This window comes from Carlito syrichta, unplaced genomic scaffold (assembly GCF_000164805.1).
Source record: "Carlito syrichta isolate Samal-C Ts95f unplaced genomic scaffold, Tarsius_syrichta-2.0.1 Scaffold251683, whole genome shotgun sequence".
NCBI classification, from domain to species: domain Eukaryota; kingdom Metazoa; phylum Chordata; class Mammalia; order Primates; family Tarsiidae; genus Carlito; species Carlito syrichta.
The window spans coordinates 161,245-182,016 of NW_007195779.1; the positions used below are offsets into that span (position 1 = coordinate 161,245).

The 20,772-nt window shown below is 43.8% G+C and overlaps 1 protein-coding gene across 1 annotated transcript in view; it reads right to left on the reverse strand.

Moving 5' to 3' along the window:
* Nucleotides 1-20,772, reverse strand: part of MYOM2 (myomesin 2) — a 93,253-nt gene that overhangs the window by 51,523 nt on the left and 20,958 nt on the right. The window contains exons 8-14 of the mRNA XM_008052004.1: nucleotides 19,669-19,833; nucleotides 14,281-14,442; nucleotides 11,845-11,986; nucleotides 9,590-9,789; nucleotides 8,892-8,945; nucleotides 3,684-3,811; nucleotides 1,248-1,431 (exon numbers count right to left, since the gene is read on the reverse strand). Of these exons, the coding sequence (XP_008050195.1) occupies nucleotides 1,248-1,431; nucleotides 3,684-3,811; nucleotides 8,892-8,945; nucleotides 9,590-9,789; nucleotides 11,845-11,986; nucleotides 14,281-14,442; nucleotides 19,669-19,833 (1,035 nt within the window). The remainder of the gene's footprint in view (nucleotides 1-1,247; nucleotides 1,432-3,683; nucleotides 3,812-8,891; nucleotides 8,946-9,589; nucleotides 9,790-11,844; nucleotides 11,987-14,280; nucleotides 14,443-19,668; nucleotides 19,834-20,772) is intronic.

Here is a 20,772-nt window from a genome sequence, read left to right on the forward strand (position 1 = left end):
GGGCATACCTCATCAACAAGGGTACCTGCATGATCAATGTTTATATACCTAACCCTGAAGTGTACCCCACATCTTTATAATAAAAAAAAAATTTAAGAGAGAATCTGACTCAAAAAACAACAAAGCAAACAAACAATAAACAAAAGAATAAGAGGACATATACCAGTTAGTACTGCAGTTGCCACTGTCAACATTTTATCTGCTATGTTGAATGAGCTCACTGGTTTTAGAATTATCAAAATTAATAAAGTCACATTCATATTTGCTTAAAAAAAAAGAAAAGAAAAAAAAAAAGAAAGAGCCTCTGGTGATATATGAGATCAGGCTACCCAGGACAGTAACTATTTTTGGAATGAGAATTACCAATTTTAAGAAAGAAAAACATTTTTAACAGATTCATGGAATCTGTTGGTGGACTCAAAATTAAACCATGGTGTGACTGTCAGACATTCTCACCTAGTGCAATCCTCCCTGTGGGCTGTGGAGGGGGTCCAGTCAGCCCTTGGCTCCCCAAGCATCTTCAGGGCCGGCCACCTGGGCCACAACTTGGTGTAGGTCGATTGTGGCCATGTTCTAATGCCATAAAGTGAAGGCCAGGCCCTGCTGAGAGATTGCAGGCCTCTTCCCACCTGTGATTCTGGTTCTAAGAGCATCAGTTGAACAGACGCAGGTACAGCCCCGAGGATGGCGTGGAGGGGCTCGTGATCTCATGCCTAATGCTAGCCTCATCTCCTTGCTGACTCTAATATCCAGCTTTCTACGAAATGTGGCACGAAGAGAGAGGCAGAAAGGTGTCCCATATCTCAGAATGGGGAATCCAGAAAGCCCAAATGCTTCTGCCACCACATCTGAGGACTCTGGGAAGGCCCCCTGCTAAATGCTGCAACTCCTAGATGGAATGCCATTTGGAATGTCTGTAAGTCATGTTGGAATTCTCCCGAGAAGGATCTTCAAGCCAGATGGGCAAGAAACCAGCAACTGAAGATTGGATTTTTTTAAGTGACTAATGCCTAAATATATTTTTTAACTCACTTACTGGTTTTGTGAAAAAAAAGACAGAGCTTTGGAGAGATGTCGAAACTGACCAGAACCTGGCAGAGAACTCTTTATCTCTCAGAAGATAAAAATCTTAAGGCAAACTGAATTTTAACTCATATATAACATGGATGTCTTATTCACACAATTTCTCCCAGGTTACCTTGTTCTCAGTCAGTCCTGAGTTTGGGCCACATGGGGCCATAACTCACCGATCATGTCCTGAGCCTGGATGGGAGGTGTTATCTCTGACGGGTCACTCAGGCCGTGCTTGTTTGCCGACAGAACTCGGAACACGTACGACTTCCCCTCCCCAAGATCGAAGACAGCATACCGCGGGGACCTCACAGCCGTCTGCGCATTGACCCGCTGCCAGCTGCCACTGCCCACCACGGACTGAACAGAGACATGAAATGGGTGGTGAAAACTGAGTGCTCTCAGAAGCATGTGATAGGAAAGACTCCGGTTTAACCAACAAATCCCACCCCGGGCCACCCATTCCATCCTGCACACAGAGGCAGTCCCTGTATCTTTTTTTCTTTTTTTTTTTTTTCTGAGTTGGAGTCTCACTCTGTCACCTAGACTGAAGTGCAGTGGCTGCTCCCGGCCACTGCAGTCTCAACCTGCTGGGCTCTGGTGATCCTTCCACCTCAGCCTTCCAAGTAGCTAGAACTACAGGAGTGCACTACCATGCCAGGCTAGTTTTTGATTTATTGTAGAGATGAGGTCTCGCCAAGTTGCCCAGGTGAGTCTCGAACCCGCAGGCTCAGGCAATACACTCACCTCAGCCTCCAAAGTGCTGGGATTACAGACTGAGCCACCGAGCTCGGCCAGTCCCTGCATCTTTTTGGAATTTTATGAAAAGTGATGCCTGATTGGAGAAGTAGGTGAGAAATTACCCAAAGTTAAAAATGTTTACTAATAAAAATGTTTCCATTAAAGTGAATAATTAAACCATAGGAAACGTAAGGGAATCAATACATAGGCTTGTTACTAGTGTTACTCAAATGGAATGAATTGCAAATAATTAAAGATAATTCAGGATACATTTGTGAAATTCCATCGTAACTCAGTTGTTCACATTTCAATATGTTTACCATATTATAACTACTTACAGCAGTGAGAAAGTGACAGCAATCTAAATATCCACCAATAGGGGAAGACACATTATGATAAGTTCATAGATTTAAAAATATGTGGCCACAGCACCACTGTTACATCGTTTGTAGGACTTTGAAGATTTTTTTCAACTATGACCCACAATCCAGCAGTGGGTCACCAAATCAGAGCTGTGATTTGCACTTTTTTTTTTTTTTTTTTTGAGTTAGGGTCTCACTCTGCTGCCCAGGCTGGAGTGCAGTGGCATGATCACGGCTCACCAGTCTTGGAATCTTGACATCCTGGGCTCAGGTGATCCTTCCACCTCAGCCTCTCAAGTAGCTGAGACTACAGGCATGCGCCAACATCCCCAGCTAATTTCTTTTATTTTTTGTAGACACAAGGTCTCCTTATGTTGCCCAAGCTGGTCTCAAACTCCTGGAGTCAAGCAAATCTTCCACGTAGACCTCCCAAAGTGATGAAATTATAGACATGAGCCATTGTACCTGGTGTACAACCTGCATTTTTTTTTTTTTTGAATTGGTGTCTCACTCCATCACCCAGGATGGAGTACAGTGGCACACTCACGGCCACCACAGCCTCGATCACCTGGGCTCAGGCAATCCTTCTGCTTCAGCCTTCTGAGTAGCCTGAACTACAGGCATGCGCTATCATGCCCGGCTAATTTTTTGATTAATTGTAGAGATGAGGTCTTGCCAAGTTGCCCGGGCTGTTCTCGAACCCGAGGCAATCCTCTCACCTCGGCCTCCCAAAGTGAGCCACTGCACTCTGCCTGCATTTTGTTATTTTAATGCAATAGGACAGACCAGGTTAAAGGAAGAGAGACTACATTAATAAGGTTATTAATGAGGTTATTATTTTTTTAATTCTGTTGGTTACATATTTGTGTACGTGCGTGTTTGTGTTTGTGTGTATATGTGCATTTGCGGGTTCACAGGGCTGCAGTATGCAATGTGTTCTGTATTTCTTTAGCTGTGTTCTGGTCAAAGAGCCTCCTCCAAGCTGATGATCCAGTAATTGTCTTAAAGTTGCCCACGCCATCTCATGTGAATTCCCTCGACAAGATCGCCACCTAGTGGCCGACCTGTGCACAAACATCTCGCGAGGGCGAACCGTCCTGCTGCTTGGGGGGAACACGGCCCCCATCCCTGAGAACCCCGGAGTGTTGCAGCAGGAAGGAAACGTGTAGCTCTCTCGAGATCAGGCCTTCAGAGGACAGAGGAGAGCAGTAATCCCCAGAAAACCCAAGCGTCTCGCTGCCAGTCTTAGTGGTGAAACCAAAGACACAGACCCCTGCCAGTTTCCATCCCAGAGCGCCCCTCCTGTGGGGTATCTCATCGCCCTAACTCCATCCTAGGTAGCCCACAGTCTTAACTAACTCCATCTTGGTTAACTCACTTGCCCTAACTTCATCCCTATTGTCAGTGAAGTGTCTGTGAGGACTAGTAAATCTACTCGTTGTTAAAGCCCAGCAAACCCAACACGAGAAGACACAGAAACATCCTTTCCAGGACAGAGACACAGAGTACCTTCTCAATGAAGTACATAAGCGGGTCCTTGCCGCGGGGGCTCGGTGGGTCCCAGCTGAGGACAATGTAGTTCCTGCTGATTTCTGAGGCATGCACGTTGCTGGGAGGTCCCGGGATCTGAACCTCACCTGGGGGAGGAAGAACCCAGTGAGTGCTGGAAGGCCCACCTGCTCCTGCCTGTCCTTGGGACACCGAGAACTGCCTTGCTTCTTTTTGGGGAAAGCAAACAAACCCCCAAGATTAATTTTTCAGAACCCAAGTGTCATGCCGTGTTGGAGATCATCCGATCGTTCTTGTTTCTGATCAAGCCTAGGCCCAGTTCTCAAGAACATCTCATCTGAATTCCTGCTGGAAAAGGGAAAGGATGTCCTAGAAGTCAGGCATCTCACCAGCACTGGCACTCTGGCTCTCCTGGGAATGCATGAGGAGAAAGCACCGGCATTCTGTCCACTGCAGAGTGAATTTGCCCCGTCTCAACCGATCCTCTCTGCTTGCTTCATGTGTGTCCCCTCAATACATCTAAATTATACATGAACTCCTAGAGCACCCCATTCCTCTCTCAGAAAGCCCATACCACGTTTGTAAGCACTGTGTTCTATGCCTGTGCATTTGGAATTCTGAAGTGCTATTGATAAGCCTTTTGAAAATAACCATGATAGAATATTTGTAATCAGAGATACTCCGTGTCCCTCTCTTCTGGCATATGTCTTTTTTTTTTAATGATGTGAGTTGCAGGGACTCCTGGTTGAATTGATAGGTGATTGTCATCAGGAGTGGGCGATTTCCAGCCCCACAGTCCTTGAAATCGTGATACAAAGTATCACGAGCATCCAGTTAGATTAGCACATGATTAAAAGGGCTGGAAGCTCCCCCAGGACATCACAGGCCCTTCTCAGTATCCAACTGCTCGCTCAGGACCCTGCTGCAGGCGAGGAATTGAACAGCCACGTGGAAACAGCACAAAACAAGATTGGGTTTCCCTTCATGAGACTCCTGTTACAGTGGTGACGCTCTAGAGGCAGTGCAGGCCTGATTTGGAATCATCCCAGCAAGTGGGCTGGATTTCAAATCGGGAGTCAGACCGTCCTCAGGAAAGCACAAGGAGAGCTTGCAGGGACACGCTACTGTCCTGCTCTCAACCTGTACACTCTGTCCCCTCCTTGAGACCCACAGAGGAGGACGCTGAAGAGAGAAGGCGCAGAGAACCCGTCTTTGCCAATGTGTGTCAAAATTCCAGAGCTGAATCATGGTTTATCTCAGAGGTGGTGACCCAGGAAGCAGGCCCAGGGGACAGCAGGAAACAGGGCAGGTAATACGATCATGAGTGGTCATGATCAGTGCTGCAAACCCTCTTCCACACACCTCCAGAACCATCTTGCTGCTTGGCTTTGAGACCCAGAGAAAGCGGAACAAGAAACATTTGCTTTGACACCAAGGTTAGTGGTAAGAACCCGATTTCTATCAGCAGGGAATCCCCAACTGGGGCAAGACACTTACGATACTGACTCTCTTCCTCCCCCGAGGACCAGCTAAAAGCCCACCTCCACCTGTGTGCAATCTACTTATGTAGTAAGTTCCCACTTGTTCCCCACGATTCAAAATCAAATCAAATCAAATAGAAAGATTTTCTTCGTCCTTATGGGCAATCACATGAGCCTTGCAGATTTGCAGAGGACAGAGGAGAATGGGACTCAGTGAGCCAAGGACATGGCCGGGGGCACAGTGACATCCATGAGTGGCATGTTTGCATTTGAGAGAGTAAGTAAAGGAAAGCCACATGGAATGAGAAAACATAGCTAAATGCTTTCTCCAGGGTGGCAGCGCCACCCTCGGCCTCTGCTGTGGTTCAGAGGTTCCTGCAGGCCTGCTCTCATGGGTCGGGTCCATGCTGTGTGAAAATGGGCAGATACAGACCTACACACCTGTTATTAGTATTATTATTATCTAATACCAATAAAATAACTATTAGTATATAATATGAGATCGTTATATATGTTATTCATATTACATATGTTATTGTCTAAAATACCTTCACAACCATTATCTTGTTTCGTTCTTTTCATGTATGGGGACTCCTTCCACTTAGAAATGCAGAAAGAGAGTTCAGAAAAAAATGAGACAGCGCAGCTGCTGGGTGGCTGGCTTGGGGGTCAATGCCTGGAGTCTTCTGGTTCCAGCTTCTGCGTTTTGTCCTTCATCAACTCAAGGAAAAACCACAAACCCCACAGCCTTACTGGGATGTTTTCTCTACAGCAATGAAACATGAAGGTCTTTGGAAGCATGCAGAACCCCCAGGATGACAGAATTCAAGGGGCTGCACTCGACAGATAAGAACTGCAGAACTCAGAGCACCCGGTTAATTAAACAGGTGAGCCGTAGGTGGCCTTGTCCAGGACGGTGCAGTGCACACACAGGCACGTGATTGGAAGAGGAGAAAGTGGTCGAACCAGAGAGTAAGGTCACTCTCATTCTATTCCGCAATAGCCTGTTCTGGCCTTTCCAAGAATAGACTACCTGTTTTTCAATGGAGCAATTCAGAAGATATTGGAAAAGTTGAGTGACATGAAGGAAAGAGCACTGATGGGAGCATTGTTATTCATTTAAATGTTTGAAAGAAGACACTACCCAGGATTAAACTGATTAGGAAAACCTAGCCAAAAGTCAAAAGCTGCAGCAGAGTGATTTTTAACCAACAAAAGTAATGAGTTTCTGTTTCATTCAAACAAGTGGCATTTCATTTACCAAGTCTTTTGTAACTAAAGCAATGTCAAAAGAAAAAAAAATCAACTTATATAAAGAAAAGAAATATGGGTAACAATGAGAACTTCCTAATAGGTAATTTTTGAACCCACAAATGGTTTTTTAAAACATTCTAGAACCTCTTTCTTTCTCTAAAACCTTTTTAAAATTAGAGCAAGTGTTCATTGTTTAAAATGACTGAGGTGAACACATGAACTTTCCAAACCCTTATATCAACGTAGCGCAATTTCAATTTCATACCCAGTTTGTTTTGGACCATGGAAATTGCCCGTTTGCCACACACAAAGCCTCAACCAGAGAATTGAAGCCATAAGGCTGAACTCCAGGCAGTACTAGCATCCCAAGTCAAATGATTTTTCCATCTAAGTGTCTCGCCCTCTGCCTTTTCCCAGAGAAGGAATAAATGCTGCCATGTTCAAGAACAGAGCAAACAAAGAAAAGGCACAGGCCAGGGATCAAAAAAAACCTACCTTTAGTGATAGGAAGGAGACACGAGAATACACAGGAAAAAATACAATCTGTAACCTTAGTCCAGTGAAAAATAAACACTACTGTGTATGAAATCGAACATCCATTTTGTCAATTGGCAAACCAAGTCTTAGGAAATGTGTTATTTCTTTATTGGCATTTAATGAACAGGAAGCTATATATATATATATATATATCCCATCATGTCTGTCTGCCTATAAAAAGATAGTCGCCCCAAAAAGGCAGGGTTCCTGCCTTGGAAAGTTTTATTAGATTATATTATTTCATGACTCCGTTGTTTTTCATAGTGGCCTTTACAAGATGCAAATTTCATCACAGATATCAGACATTTATACAGCAAGTTACACCATCTCATGGTGGATCATTTCACCAGATTTGGATTCCTACACATCCACTCATGAGCCCATTTGCTCAGCAGGAGTGAGAAGGAGAAATACCTTTACCTCTGGCATGCCAGAAACTCACATTCTATACAGGCCTGTCTGCCTCAGGAATGTCTTCTCTTCTAATATAACTTGGAGCCATTTTTTAAATTCATTCAAATACCTATGTTTTCATCATCAAAAAAATTGCCGATAATTTATCACACACTGGGCAATCAATACTAGGCAAGGCAAACAAGACAGTTACTTAGGAAGTCATAATAAGTCAGGCCTCCCCAAAGTTTTTGCTTTTGCTCCTCATTTGCTGGGCCGCTTCCTGGTTGCTGAGTTATTCTGGAAGCAGAGGTTTTGACTAAGGTTTTAAATGTTACCTTGGGATTGACCAGAACTCTTAAGGTCTTCCTCTGGGAGTTGACTGCCCAGCATTGGGATATGTGTCTGTTTTGAGGTCCTAAAAACATCTTTATGGACAGAAGCTATAATGCATGGATACCACCTGGGGACTTACCTATTTCAAATATGAATATCCATCAATAAAACTCTCCTTAGTGTACAGCTGTCTAGAGGAAAGAACATTTGGGGCTGCAGCAATTTTAAAGAAAACTCAACTGATTTGGAATCTTACTTTTTAAGTTTTCACTACTTGCATTCTATGAACTCTAATTATAAGTCCAGCTAAAATCTTTGTATTCTTTATTAATAATGTTAGATTCTCTTTATTAGCAAATCATTCTAATGATCTCTGGAAAAAATACTAAGAAGAAGTATTCACGAAGTCAAATATGAATCCGGGAAATATAAACTTTCAACCAAAAACATCATTTGATAGAACTCAATCCATTTCAATTAAAGTGTCAGGAAGACAATTTCTGCTTAAAAAAGTAAAATGAGACCGGGCTCAGTGGCTCAGCCTGTAATCCTAGCACTCTGGAAGGCCAAGTGGAGTGGATTGCCAGAGCCTGCGTGTTTGAGACCAGCCCTGGCAACTTGGCAAGACCTCATTTCCACAATAAATAAAAAATTAGCCAAGTGTGGTAGTGCCTATAGTCTATAACTATAGTGGTAGCCTATAGTTCTGGCTACTTGGAAGGCTGAGGCAGAAGGATAGCTGGAGCCCAGCTGGTCACACTAGGGTGGCCCTGAGTGTGCCACTGCACTCCAGCCTGGGCAACAGAGTGAGTGAGACTCCAATTCCAAAAAAAAAATGTAAAATGAGATACTATCCCACTAATGGAATCTGTGAGGAAGGACCCCACATCAGCCAATAATCAAATCTTTACTTTCGTTTGTTTTCTTCTCAGTAAGTTCTGAAAAGAATGCATTCATAAACCCCCAAATGAAAGACGGAGACTAAGACTTCCTGCCCCTTGATTCTTTTTCCCACTGTCTCTTCCTGTCTTGCTTGGTTTTTTAACTTCTGCAGGTATTAAGCTTATAGGTTTGACCTGAAGCTTTTACATGCATAGAAGGTGTCCATTGTGTGAATATTGTCTGTCCTTCCTCATGTCTCTAATTGCAGTTCTAAACCCTGGGGTACAAGCAGCCCAGCTTGGGGAGGAGATAACACGCTACTCACCTTCGAGTTCGTCCTGGTAGATTACGATATCCTTCTCTCCTTCCAAATGAATTGCTGTAGAGAAAGGGTTGACACTAAATGTGACATCCAAAGATGTCCTAAAGAAAGCATGTGTTTCTTCTAATTCAGTGAACGGTCCAGATCACCTCTGCAAGAGGACTGCAACACACACAGTGCTCTGGCACAATCAGAGCTGGTATTTAGACATGTCCCTGGTAAGACTTAGTGCTTCTCAGCTCTCCATGGTAGATTCAAACGGCCATGCAGGTGAGGAAAATATAGTGGCTCACTTAAAAACATAATGAAGGGCCCAATCTCATTAAGAAATTTGTGCCATGTGAAATTAAAATTCACAAATAGAGTGGCTTGGCTTCAAGGCCTTCCGATTCTCATTATGTGTTGGAATTATATCACCAATGGACTGAGAAACTCCAATTCTGAGCCAGTTTAACCAGATTCCAGTCGAGAGCTCTATGGAGGAGAAGCGCCTTCGTTTTAAAGTGTAAATGGCAGCCTGGCTGTTCCCAGTCCTAAAGCGATATTGACGGAGATATCAGAGAACAGTAAAACATCCTGAGCCACGCTCAGCGTAAGACCACACTCTCATGGCTCACATACCATTTGAAGGGAAAGAGAAAGAGCAAATCACACACATGACCCAGAGTTCCTCGTTGGAACTTAAGCTGTGGGCCACCTACCTTGTAACCTTCTGAGGTCCATGGGGTCAAGTGCAGCCACCGCATCAGAGACCTTGGAAGGCCGGCTGATGCCCGCATTGTTGACCGCCCGCACACGGAATATGTAAGACCTGCCTTCATAGAGCCCCGTCACAGGATATTTGCAGATTTTTATGGGTGCATCATTGCACTGAACCCAATTGTTAGTGCCCACTTCACATCTTCAAAGAAAAAACAAAAACAGAGAACAACAAATGTGGCCATCTACTAAATTTATACAAGTATATATTACTATATATACATACACACACACGCACAAATCAATTATAACAGAAAAATAGCTCACACCAGTAAGATCTATACTGTTAAAATGTCGACTTATGAAAACAGTAGTATAAATGAACTTTAAAAGATAAAGCTGTTTAGAAAACATGATATAGATAATAGTATATGTACTGTCTATGATGAAGGTAATATACATCTCTGAATCTAAATAATTTATAACTGCTTTCAACCACATTTAGGCGAATTCTCCTCTGAAAGCTATGTAGATCAACGCCTGACAGTCCTTTCTCCGATGTATGTGATGTCAAAGGTGCCCCTGCGCTACAGCTGTCTGACGCCAGGATTGCAGAACAGGCTCAGCCGTTCTGGCCTTGGTACATCCCCTCTCCACCCCGCCAAGGTCACATGTTCTGCGGGAATGCTGGCTTACAGTTTACTGGGATGAGGTCAGGATAGTTCTGTCTAAAATGCGCCTCATGGGAAACTCAGAAGTCTTGAAAATATTAAGTCCTGACCAGGCACCTGGACATGTAGAAAAGATGACTCTCCATTTTCACAGGTTGAGAAATGTAAGTACAAAAACTTGGTTAAATTCCCAGGAGAAAAGAGCAAGTTGAGAAAAGCAGTCGTTCAGATTACTTTGACCTCAGAGTTGCATATCATTTTAGAAACAACCAACTCTCTCTCCCCCTAAACGTCCAGATTTTTCAATGAAAGTTCTCTGAACCACATGTCCTGGCCTGATTTGGCCCAAAACAACAACGTGATCAAAACAGAAAATCTAGCAGGAAAACCATCCATTTAAGTCAACAACTGACAAGTTTCGGAGTCAGGAACAAAGGCAGAGAAAAGCAGCTCCCCTTTCAGAAGGTTCTATTGCTTTAATGTGTTGGGGGTTTTTTCTGTTTTTTAATGAGAGGGAAGGAGTGTGGATTGTTAACTGAGACAGGGCATGAAAGTTTCTGCCAGTACGGTTGGAAAAATTATCAGATGTCACAGGAGAATAGAAGGCAGTTTTTATTTTTTAGTTTTGTTTTTAATTCAAGGTAAGCCCGGAACAATACACTCTGCAGATCTGTCTCTAGAATATCAAATATTACCTTGACAGTGAATGTTTTAGCTAAACAACAAGCATTGTTGGAGAGAAGATAATTTAATCAACATATCCCAAAAGACCAAATTGTGTATTTTTTCTGAGACATCCACCTTATTTTACTGTGTTTTATATACATATAAAAATTTAAATCCCTATCAGGAACCTTCCTCATATGCCCGCTGTCTCACTTCTAAATCCATTTTCTTTAAATATAATTTCTTCCAATAATTGAAATTCGTGTTTGAGGCATAAATTCAGGAAATCCATTGGCTCTGCTCAGTATTCTTGCCAGCTCTGAGCACTGCATCAAATAAGGGAAATCAAGCAGTTAAACCTCAGTTGGGTTTAATGATTACCCAAATTTAAATAGACAACACAAAGATAAGTGCTGATATTTTGTATTTTAAAGCTGCAATTGTTTCTACTTGGAAACAAGAATAAAACCTTATTACTCGACAGAGAAAAGAATAGGACTTTGGCATGAATGAGTGGTCATTCTTTGTGGCCACTTTGACTGTCTTTCAGAAGGGAGGGATGGGAACAGTTCTGGATGTTAATCTTGCTAAACCAGAGCCCTCTGCCCACCGGACACAGGCCAGAACCTCAGCAGGACCCCAGGGCCCAGAGCTGTCTGCAAATGTCAGAGGGCGTTTGTTACTGGGTGTGGGACAAGCAAACAGCTCCAACTTCAGCACAAGAAACCCCATGTGTTACACCAGGTTCGGCCTATATTTGGCCATGTTTACCAACTACCTAGCCAGGGCGTTACATAACCAAACAGCGATGCACCTAGAGCCAATCAGGAATGGGAGCATCCACTTGTGTCTAGAAAAAGATCCAAATATGCCAGCCATCAGGAACATTCCATCTCTGGAAGAAGGCAACAGCCACTCACCGATCAATGAAATAGCCGATGACCGGACTCTCAAAAGTAGTGTTGGGTGGCTTCCAGGTCACAATGACATAATCTCGGTTGGCGTCATGGCACTTCAAGTCCATGGGTGCTCCAGGGGCCCCCGTGACCAACGGATCAGCGTCTTGAGGTGGGGGGAGAAGAGACACAGGCTCACAGTCACTTAAAGCATGGGGTCACTGCAGAGCCATCCACAGCTCTTCCAAACTCAAATCCTGGTTGCTCGAAGCTACCCACTGTTGAATCCCATGTTGAGGTTACTAGGATATTTTTTGACTGGTGGAATGGTGAAAAGAAATATAAATATCTGTATGAGTTTTAAAAAAAACTCAAAACACTGAATCCTCTGTAAAGCACTCATGTGTATGGTCTTTCATCATTGAGTTACAAATTAAAGTACACTTTCTCATAAAGGTACTTTATGTTGTCAAAAATGTACTGATAAAACATGATAACCACTTACCCTTTTTAACACCTGAAAAACATTACCTTGGACACTCTTAAACTCCAAAATCCTTTGAAATTTTGGGATCCAATTTTTTTTTTTTTTTTTTTGGCAAGTCATGAGCAGATGTTTGGGTCAATATTCCGCACATTCATTACACAGACTATACTCGTAATGCAATTTGGTTTTGTTTTCAAAATTTAATTACAGCTGCACTGAAGATCAACAGAGCTACTTAGGAAGTTAACACACAAAACATTTAATGTTCTTATCTAAAATGTGTATTTACACAGTAACCATGGCCGTTCCGTTATACATTCCTAGCAGTGCAAACATTACACAGTTTTTACTCAAGTATTCTCAGCATATTAAAGGCTAGGGATGTCTTGACATTCAGCCAAATATTCTCTCTCACATTCAAAATCTTCAGAAAGTCATCAAAATGGTTAAACTCCCCCATGTTTGCATTATCTTCTCCCTGTTGGTGGTGCTGAGTGAGCAAAGCAGTTGAAGCTGTATTGTATTTATTGCATTTTTATGGGGCAGAACATTGTGCCCGAAGGCAAGCACAGAGGATGCAAGGGACATTTTAATGCCAACCTAATAAAAACGGTAGAACTTTGTGGAAGTATCTAAAATCACAGACTTGCAAGCTTATACTGTCTTATGGGAAGAGGGGGAAAGTGTCTGTTTTACATTTCTTCTTTCTACTTCATTAAGATAAAATACTACCTGAGGATACAGCCCTTCCTTTAAGATCTGATCTAATGATGCAACATGGAAAAATAACATATTGAGGGCATTCTTAGGCACAGACCCCCTGGAGCTAGAGGAGGTGGAAAGGTGGGCCCCTGGGTCACAGGCTGGGCTGGCGCTGACCAGAACCCAGGACAAATCTGCCCCAGTGGCCACTGGCACAGGAGCGCCCTGAGGCCTACCCAGCAGGTGCAGCAATGCCTTGGCAAGGAGGCTACCTCTATACCCGGAGACTACAGAGATACAACCCACGCAGATGCAGGGATGGGATCAGGGCAGATGCCGAGACAAGCAAGAATGGGCCCTTCTGAGCAGGGCACAGTCCAGAACACTGTGACTTTGCAAAGGGAACTCTCGGGCTCCGGGTTCAACGAACTTAAATCCCAGCACCTCCACATTGGACACGTTCCTCTGCCTCTGAGGCTCAAGGGATTCATTAGGGAAACTGAGAACAGCATTTCCTTACAAAATGGTTCTAAGAATTTTAGATTAGATATACACATGTAATGTCTATGTATGTATAAGACAATATATACACATTTATATGCCCTTATATAATAGGCATTTATATATCTATAAATATATAAATGTAAATATATACATAGAGTATATCATGAATGCTCTCTTCCTTTTCATAAACTTGGATTAACGGAAACTTGCTCGTAATGAGGATTGACCATATGCTGTGCACTGAGCACAGCACGCAATGTGAAGATCTCGGGTATTATTGGCCCCGTGATTATGACCACCTCAATCATGATCTAACTGAGGGTTGTGGTGCCAATAACAGCAGTAGGCATCATCGGCATCATGTCTCCTCCTCTGAAGTCTCGGTCCAGAGGGGGAGAGTGGTGCTGGTGGGAGACACAGGATGCTCTTTGACTGGATTTCCTAAGGGATCTCCTCTTTATCCTGGAGCTAAATTCCCTCAGGAATGAGTAAATCTGGTGTTTTCAATCTTAGGAATCACTTGATAAATTCTCACAACTGTTTGAGTGATCAGAGAATCAAAACTGTGGCTCTGACCTACTCTGAACCGTGTCCCATCCAATACCATCTGCTCATGGCCTGCTGTGCCCTGACATGCTGGTGCACCTGGGGCGTGTCCATGCCACACCAAGGCATCTCCCTGGGGAAGAAGTCCTCTCGCGACCTCCCCGCTCCTCCCTGGCACCTCCTTTCCCACCAAGGCCCCTCACAGCACCCGCCTTCCACACCTCTGACAAACAGGAAGGCGCTGTGGTCACTGACGCCTCCACGTGACACGATCCTCAGTGTGTACAGGCCCTCGTCGTCCTTGTGCAGTTGGCTGAAGGACAAGGAGGCCTGGCCTTCCCCGTAGAACATCTTCGTCCACTTCGACTCCTTCACCAGCACATCTGCAAGAACATGGAAATGGAAAGTTAGTGGCAAAACCCTCCCACGAACCCAGGAGAACCGAGGGATGCTTGTGCCATCTCGAAGAGGGACAGGACTTTCAAGCCGGACAGCTAGGAGGGAGCACAGCCTGGACTGGGCAAAACCCTGACAGCCATGAAAAGCACACATACAAATGCGACATCAACAGAGGAATCGAGTTTGCAGAACACACAAGGCCAGCAGCATGTAAAGATGGTGTGATGCAGTGACCACAGGCTCTGTCCCCAGGGGATCCTGCCTCCCAGGCCTGCATTCTCCCTCTCACAGGTGCCTCCAGCAGTATCTGCACTGGAACTCCCTGCTCTGAGCGCAGAAGGTGCCCACCCAGCAAGGCGGACCTGGAGGAAGGCCTCTACTATTATTTTTAATATTATATTTTTCTACAAGAAAAGAATCAAAAAACCAATGGAGCAAAGGCAATGACACTAAAAATGCAAACTGTAAAAGAAGAAATGCAAATGATGAACACGCTTGTGGAAAAAAAACATCCAGCACTGGAAACCAAGGAAACACAAAATAAAATCACGAAAAATTGTTTTTCACCTGGGAAATTTGGCAGAATGAGAAAAGGCTACATGGGCAATTGGAAAGAGCAAACAGACACACACCCTCCCCTCTGGCGAGCGTGTTGTCACACGGGGTACAGGAGAGTGCAACAGATGCCCCCAAGGGGGCATGAGAATCCAAGAATGCGTCCCACTGTGATAAACAGAGGTGCGGTGAGGATTGTATTTCTGAATTATTTATGACAGAAAAAGCATAAACTAACTTAGATGTTCAACTGAGGGTTGTGGTGCCAATAACAGCAGTAGGCATCATCGGCATATATAAATATATAAATGTATAAATATCTATAAATATATAAATGTAAATATATACATAGAGTATATCATGAATATACTCTATGTATATATTTACATTTATATATTTATAGAGGGCAAGCATAGTGCGTAGCATGTTCATGGTACAGGACACAGTGCCTGGCAGCTGATGGGTCAAAGAATAACGGTTGTCATGGAAACATGAATATGGGATATCAGTGTATGAAAAAAAAGGCCTTCAAGTGAATACATAGTCCCTATTTTAATGCATATATATGTGTCCAGATGTATTTCATGCAGCAAAATGAGTTTAGTAATTTTGTGGTTGGAAAAAGAACAATTTGGGTTTTTTTGCAATAAACATACACTGCATTTGAAATAAGAAAAAAAAGAGGTACTTCTACATTTTTAATTTTCAAAAATTGGTATATATAAAACTTGACTGGTGAGTTCAGTAGTATGTGCCAAGAACAACTTATGCTCCATGTCGCTTAAGATGCCAGAGTCTCTGTGAGCAGCAATGGCAAATGTGTAATCAAAATAAATATTTTAAGTTATTTTATCTGGCCAGGCATTTATCATGCCTGTAATCCCAGCACTTTGGGATGCTGAGGCAGGTGGATTGTTTGAGCCCAGGAGTTTAAAACCAGCCTGGGAAGCATAGCCAAAACCTTGTCTCCAGGAAAAAAAAAAATCAGCCAGGTTTGGTGGTATGTGCCTGTAGTCCCAAACTCCTCAGGAGGCTGAGGTAGAAGGATCGCCTGAGCCCAGGAAGTCGAGGCTGCAGTGAGTCACGATGATCATTGTGACCATACCACTTGAACTCCAACCTGAGTGACAGAGGGAAACTCCAAAGGAAAAAAAAAAAGTTATTTTATCCATGTTTATCTTTCTTCCATAATGGTGTCAAATGATAATTGAAAGACTCCAAAGAACCATACTTGCTATGAAAGGAACGTTTACTGTATGAATTCCTACCGCACGTTCACTGTATTTTATAAATCCCTATCTCAAACCCCATAAGACTAGGCATTGTATGACTAGGTATTTTGTAAAGTTACAAAATGTTGACAGTGTTTGTACTTAGAACTTTGTTAAGTTTTTGTTTGTCCCATAATAACCATGTTAAATGAAATAACCAGTTTCTTCTGCTTCTGCAACTACTGCTGGCAGTGTGTGTGAATGTTAAGCAATAAGCCCCTCCCAGACATTCCTTTGTTTAAATTATGGTAGGCTCTGTGGCGCCAGCCACTCTTCTGGTGGGCTCTGTGTTGTTTCAAACCTGCTCGTACGCCGAAGCTGACTGAAACCATAGCTTATCTAACATTCCAGGAGGCTTAACTACCTCCCCTCCACCCGTTTGGCCGTTAGTAGTCAATCATGGGCAGCTGAGCCCGCACCCAAGCAAATCAAAAACGAACCAACCAATCTCAGGCTCTCCTGTCCCCTGACATCACCGCAGACCTAATTGAGAACTAATTATGCAAGGTCCGTGGACTTCGTTTTCTACATCATGCCCTCTTCTAGTTGGATAATGTCTCAAGCCTAGGAAAAACCAGTCACGCCCAGCCCTTCCCTCGCAACTGTGTATATAAACCACTTGCTGTACTAGGTCGGGGCTCTCGTTCCTGTACCGCTGCGCAGGTTACAGATGTGAGCCCAGGCTCGAGCCTGAATAAAGACCCTCCTGTGTTTGCATCGGAGTTGGCTCTTTGGTGGTCTCTCAGATTTAGGACTTTGGGGTCTAACAATAATAATTGTGTCAATTAGGAATTAGCACAGTATTTGATAGGGAGCAAGTACAATAAAAATACAATACAGAGCAACATTATGCAATGCAAAATACAATAAAAATTAATATATAAATAAAAAGTTAAAATACAGAAAAAGAGATTCATGAGAAGGAATGGCAAGGTAAGGAAATGAAATGGGAGAGAAGGCTCCCTCGTTCTTTCTGCCCACAACTAACTGGTATATTTTGCTATTCATTTCCTGGATAAAACACCATTGCCGTTACTACCATGTCCACAAAACTGCACAATTATCATAAAAGGTGAGGGTAAAAACACACGTGGGATGTACAGCCAAGGATCTTCTCCAAGGGACATGGGCTTGGAGGGTCATGGTAACAGGCATCCAAACAGGCTATGTGTCACATCTCCAAATAACCCAGCACAAACCCTTATAGTAAACTCAAAAGCAAAGGGACTGAAAGAAAAGAGAACAACAGTACTACTTAAGGTAGTTTTCCAGCTAGAGACACAGTACCTAACAGCCTCTTCCAGTGTAACATGCATCCAACTAGTTGGAAGAAATTTTCCTGAACTCAAGCCAGTTTCATCCTTGGCGTCATGGCATCACCATGACTAACCAGATCAGCCAAAAGTGGTCTAGGGTTTTCCTACAAGTGCCCAAGGTTTTCTCATCTGTGACAGCATCGGTGAGGTAGCTTTAGAGTTCTAATCCATTCTAACTTTGCCCACAATTTCAAATTTCCTGTTTGCATGCTTGGTTCTCCCCTCCTATTGGAGGGCTTCCGTGCATTGACTGACTTTGCCTTGGGGTTCACCAGCTACTTGGTGACTTCCAGCCCAATAATTTTAAAGAGTAAGAAATCTCTCCTGCATTTTAATGTCTAAAACTAAGCCATAGAAAATGGTCTCCCTTGGTTTCCATTTGAATAATAATGCTCATGAAGATGTGATTATATTGCTGATGTGACTGGTTTGTGACTAAATTCCCCACAACTACCATAGGATATAATTAGAAAAGAAAGAAGAACAGTCAGAAAAGCCTTTTGAAGATGTATCTTCCATTCAATTTGGTAGGGGTTTGTGAAACTGCCTTGTCACCAGAATTCTAGGCACTGCCCAGTCACCAGGAAAAGTTTTACCACTGATATCACCATGCCTTGGGACACTAGGAGAATGTTCCTCAAACCAACTTCACTTCTTACCAGAAATCTTTGCCAGCACAAAGAGCATCCCTCTCTCTCTCCTTTCCTCCCTCCCTCCCTCCCTGTCTCTCTTCCTTCCACCCTCCCTCCCTTCTTTCCTTTCTCCCTCTCTCTCCCTCCCTCCTTCTCTCTTTTGCTTTCTCCCTCTCTCTAGCCTTCTCTCTCTCCTCCTCCCTCCCTGCTTCCCACCCTCCTTCATTCTCCCCCTCCTCATATCTCTATCTCCCTCTTGTGTCAGGAAAAAAGTTCACACCACGGTTATAATTTGATTCCAATGGAAATTCCCTCACAACTCAGTCCTCATGCTCTGTGGACAAGGTCAAAAGTGCACTCTCTGTGCCTGGAACACGTGTTCATCTTTTTCTGACTCTGGGCTTTGGCCTTCCTCTTCCTCAGCTGATAGTCTTATCATCTTTCAGCAACCTTTTTCCCCATAAAGTTCTTCTTCATCGACCGAACCTGTTCTCTGGTTCAGCTTCTGCGGTGCATGCCGTCAGCACCATGTACTTGGCAACTGGTCAGTCTGGTTTGAGAACATTTTATACATGTTAAAAAGACATTGCTTTACACTTTGGTGTGTTTATCCCAGTAGATCATAAATATCTTATAGGCAGAGGTGGCATATATTTCTTTGTAATATTTTGCTTTCTGTTAGGTCCTGAGTAAAATATAGGTAAAATACACAGTGTGATTTAGCCCACAGAACATAAGTTTCCTCTAGAAGAAAGAGCTCCGAGAAGACGAGGGGAAGTTGACCTGTGTATTCTGCATGAATGTGAACACCCGAAGCTACTCGAGAGGATTAAAGTGATATTGCATTGCGGCGGGGGATACTCTGCTGACTGAAACAACATAGTGTAGTTGGCAGGAACATACACTAGGAATTCAGGCTGTAGGGGCTCTCAGCCCAGCTAAACCCTCCTGGGAAGAGCCCAAGAAACTTCCTCCTGAGCCTTCTCTGGAACATAGAGGTAACCGCAGACCCCTCCTACAGAGTCATGTGAAAGTTACCCGAGTTAGCACACTCAAAACTGTACACAGTACGTAAAAAGCTCTAACAAACATACGCTATTGTTTTAGTCAAGTAAAAACAATTGATGCTTCACACTCATGTTTAAAATCACGTAGAGACCCTTTTCACGGAGCTATAAAAATCTCTAAGTGACTCATCAAGGTGCAGGGACGTCCCTGTTAACCTCTCCAGGATTCTCCTGGACAAAATTCAAGGTCAATGACAGGCTGCCAAGTTTGCTCCTGTACCTCAGTTTGCTTTGCTGCCTGCAGCTAAGATGGTGACAGAGACAAAAGCCAAATCGACAACTAGTGTTTCAGGGACATATCCACCCAAACAATCCCCAGGTGTGTGTGTGCGACAGAGTGGACATTGGGCCTGGGTGGGACCCACTCACCATCACGGTACCACTCAACACGGGGCTGCACTCTCCTCAGGTCAGGCGTCACCAGCATTGTGCACTTCAGAGTCACTGTCTCACCTTCTCTTCTGAAGGTGACCCCAAATTTCTCCAAAAACTGAACGTCGAAGTGTGTGTACGGAATCACGGAGGACAGGGGCACTGCACGGAAAGAACCAGATATGTTAGGACCCATGGGCCAAGTGCTTTTACACGCAACTGACACACACCAGGACAGCACCACAAAAGCTTACTGTGTCACTTACACGTGATGCGTATTCCTCAAAAGAGCCATTATTCAGATTGAATGTTTGTGTCCCCCCGCCCAAATCCACATGTGGAAGCCCTAGCCCTCAAGAGGATAGTCTTGAAGGTGGGGCCTTTGGGAGATCATTAGGGTGAGAATAGGTCATGGATGGCTCCCATGATAACGTTGGTGTCCCTATGAGAAGAGAAAGAGAGCAAACAGAGCCTTTCTGCCCTGAAAGGACACAGCGAGAATACGTTATCTACAAGCCAGGATGCAGTCCTCACCAGTACCCAACCAGGCTGGCACCCTGATTTTAGACTTCCAGCCTCCAGAACTATGAGAAATAAGTGTCTGTTGTTGATAAGCCTCTAGGTGGTGGAATTCTGTGAAGGCAGCTCGAGCTAAGACAAACCACCTCTGAAGAATTAACAACAGTCACAAAGTCAACTACACGGAGTCATTAGATGAAGGACTGGGAGGAAGGCACCTTGGAACACAACCACATGTTAAGAGCAGTGTTCAAGAAGCAAGATGAGGAGAACATAGTAACATGATGGTGAGGATGGAGCAGGTGCCTGTTGGACATACTCAGGTGGGTCACAGGCACAAAGAATAGAACCTTCCACCAGGAGAGGAACCTGAACCCGCTTCTGAACCAGCATCTGCTACACATGCTCACCCTGACTTAAGTGGCTGTTTGGGACAAATGACCAGGACAATTTGGGGGGGGGCAAGTATCCTTAAACACAAAATAGGGCAACATTATGCATTCAAGTTAAAAATTTGAAGCCGAGTTGGGCTTGGTGGCTCAGCCTGTAATCCCGCGCCTTTGGGAGGCTGAGGTGAGTGGA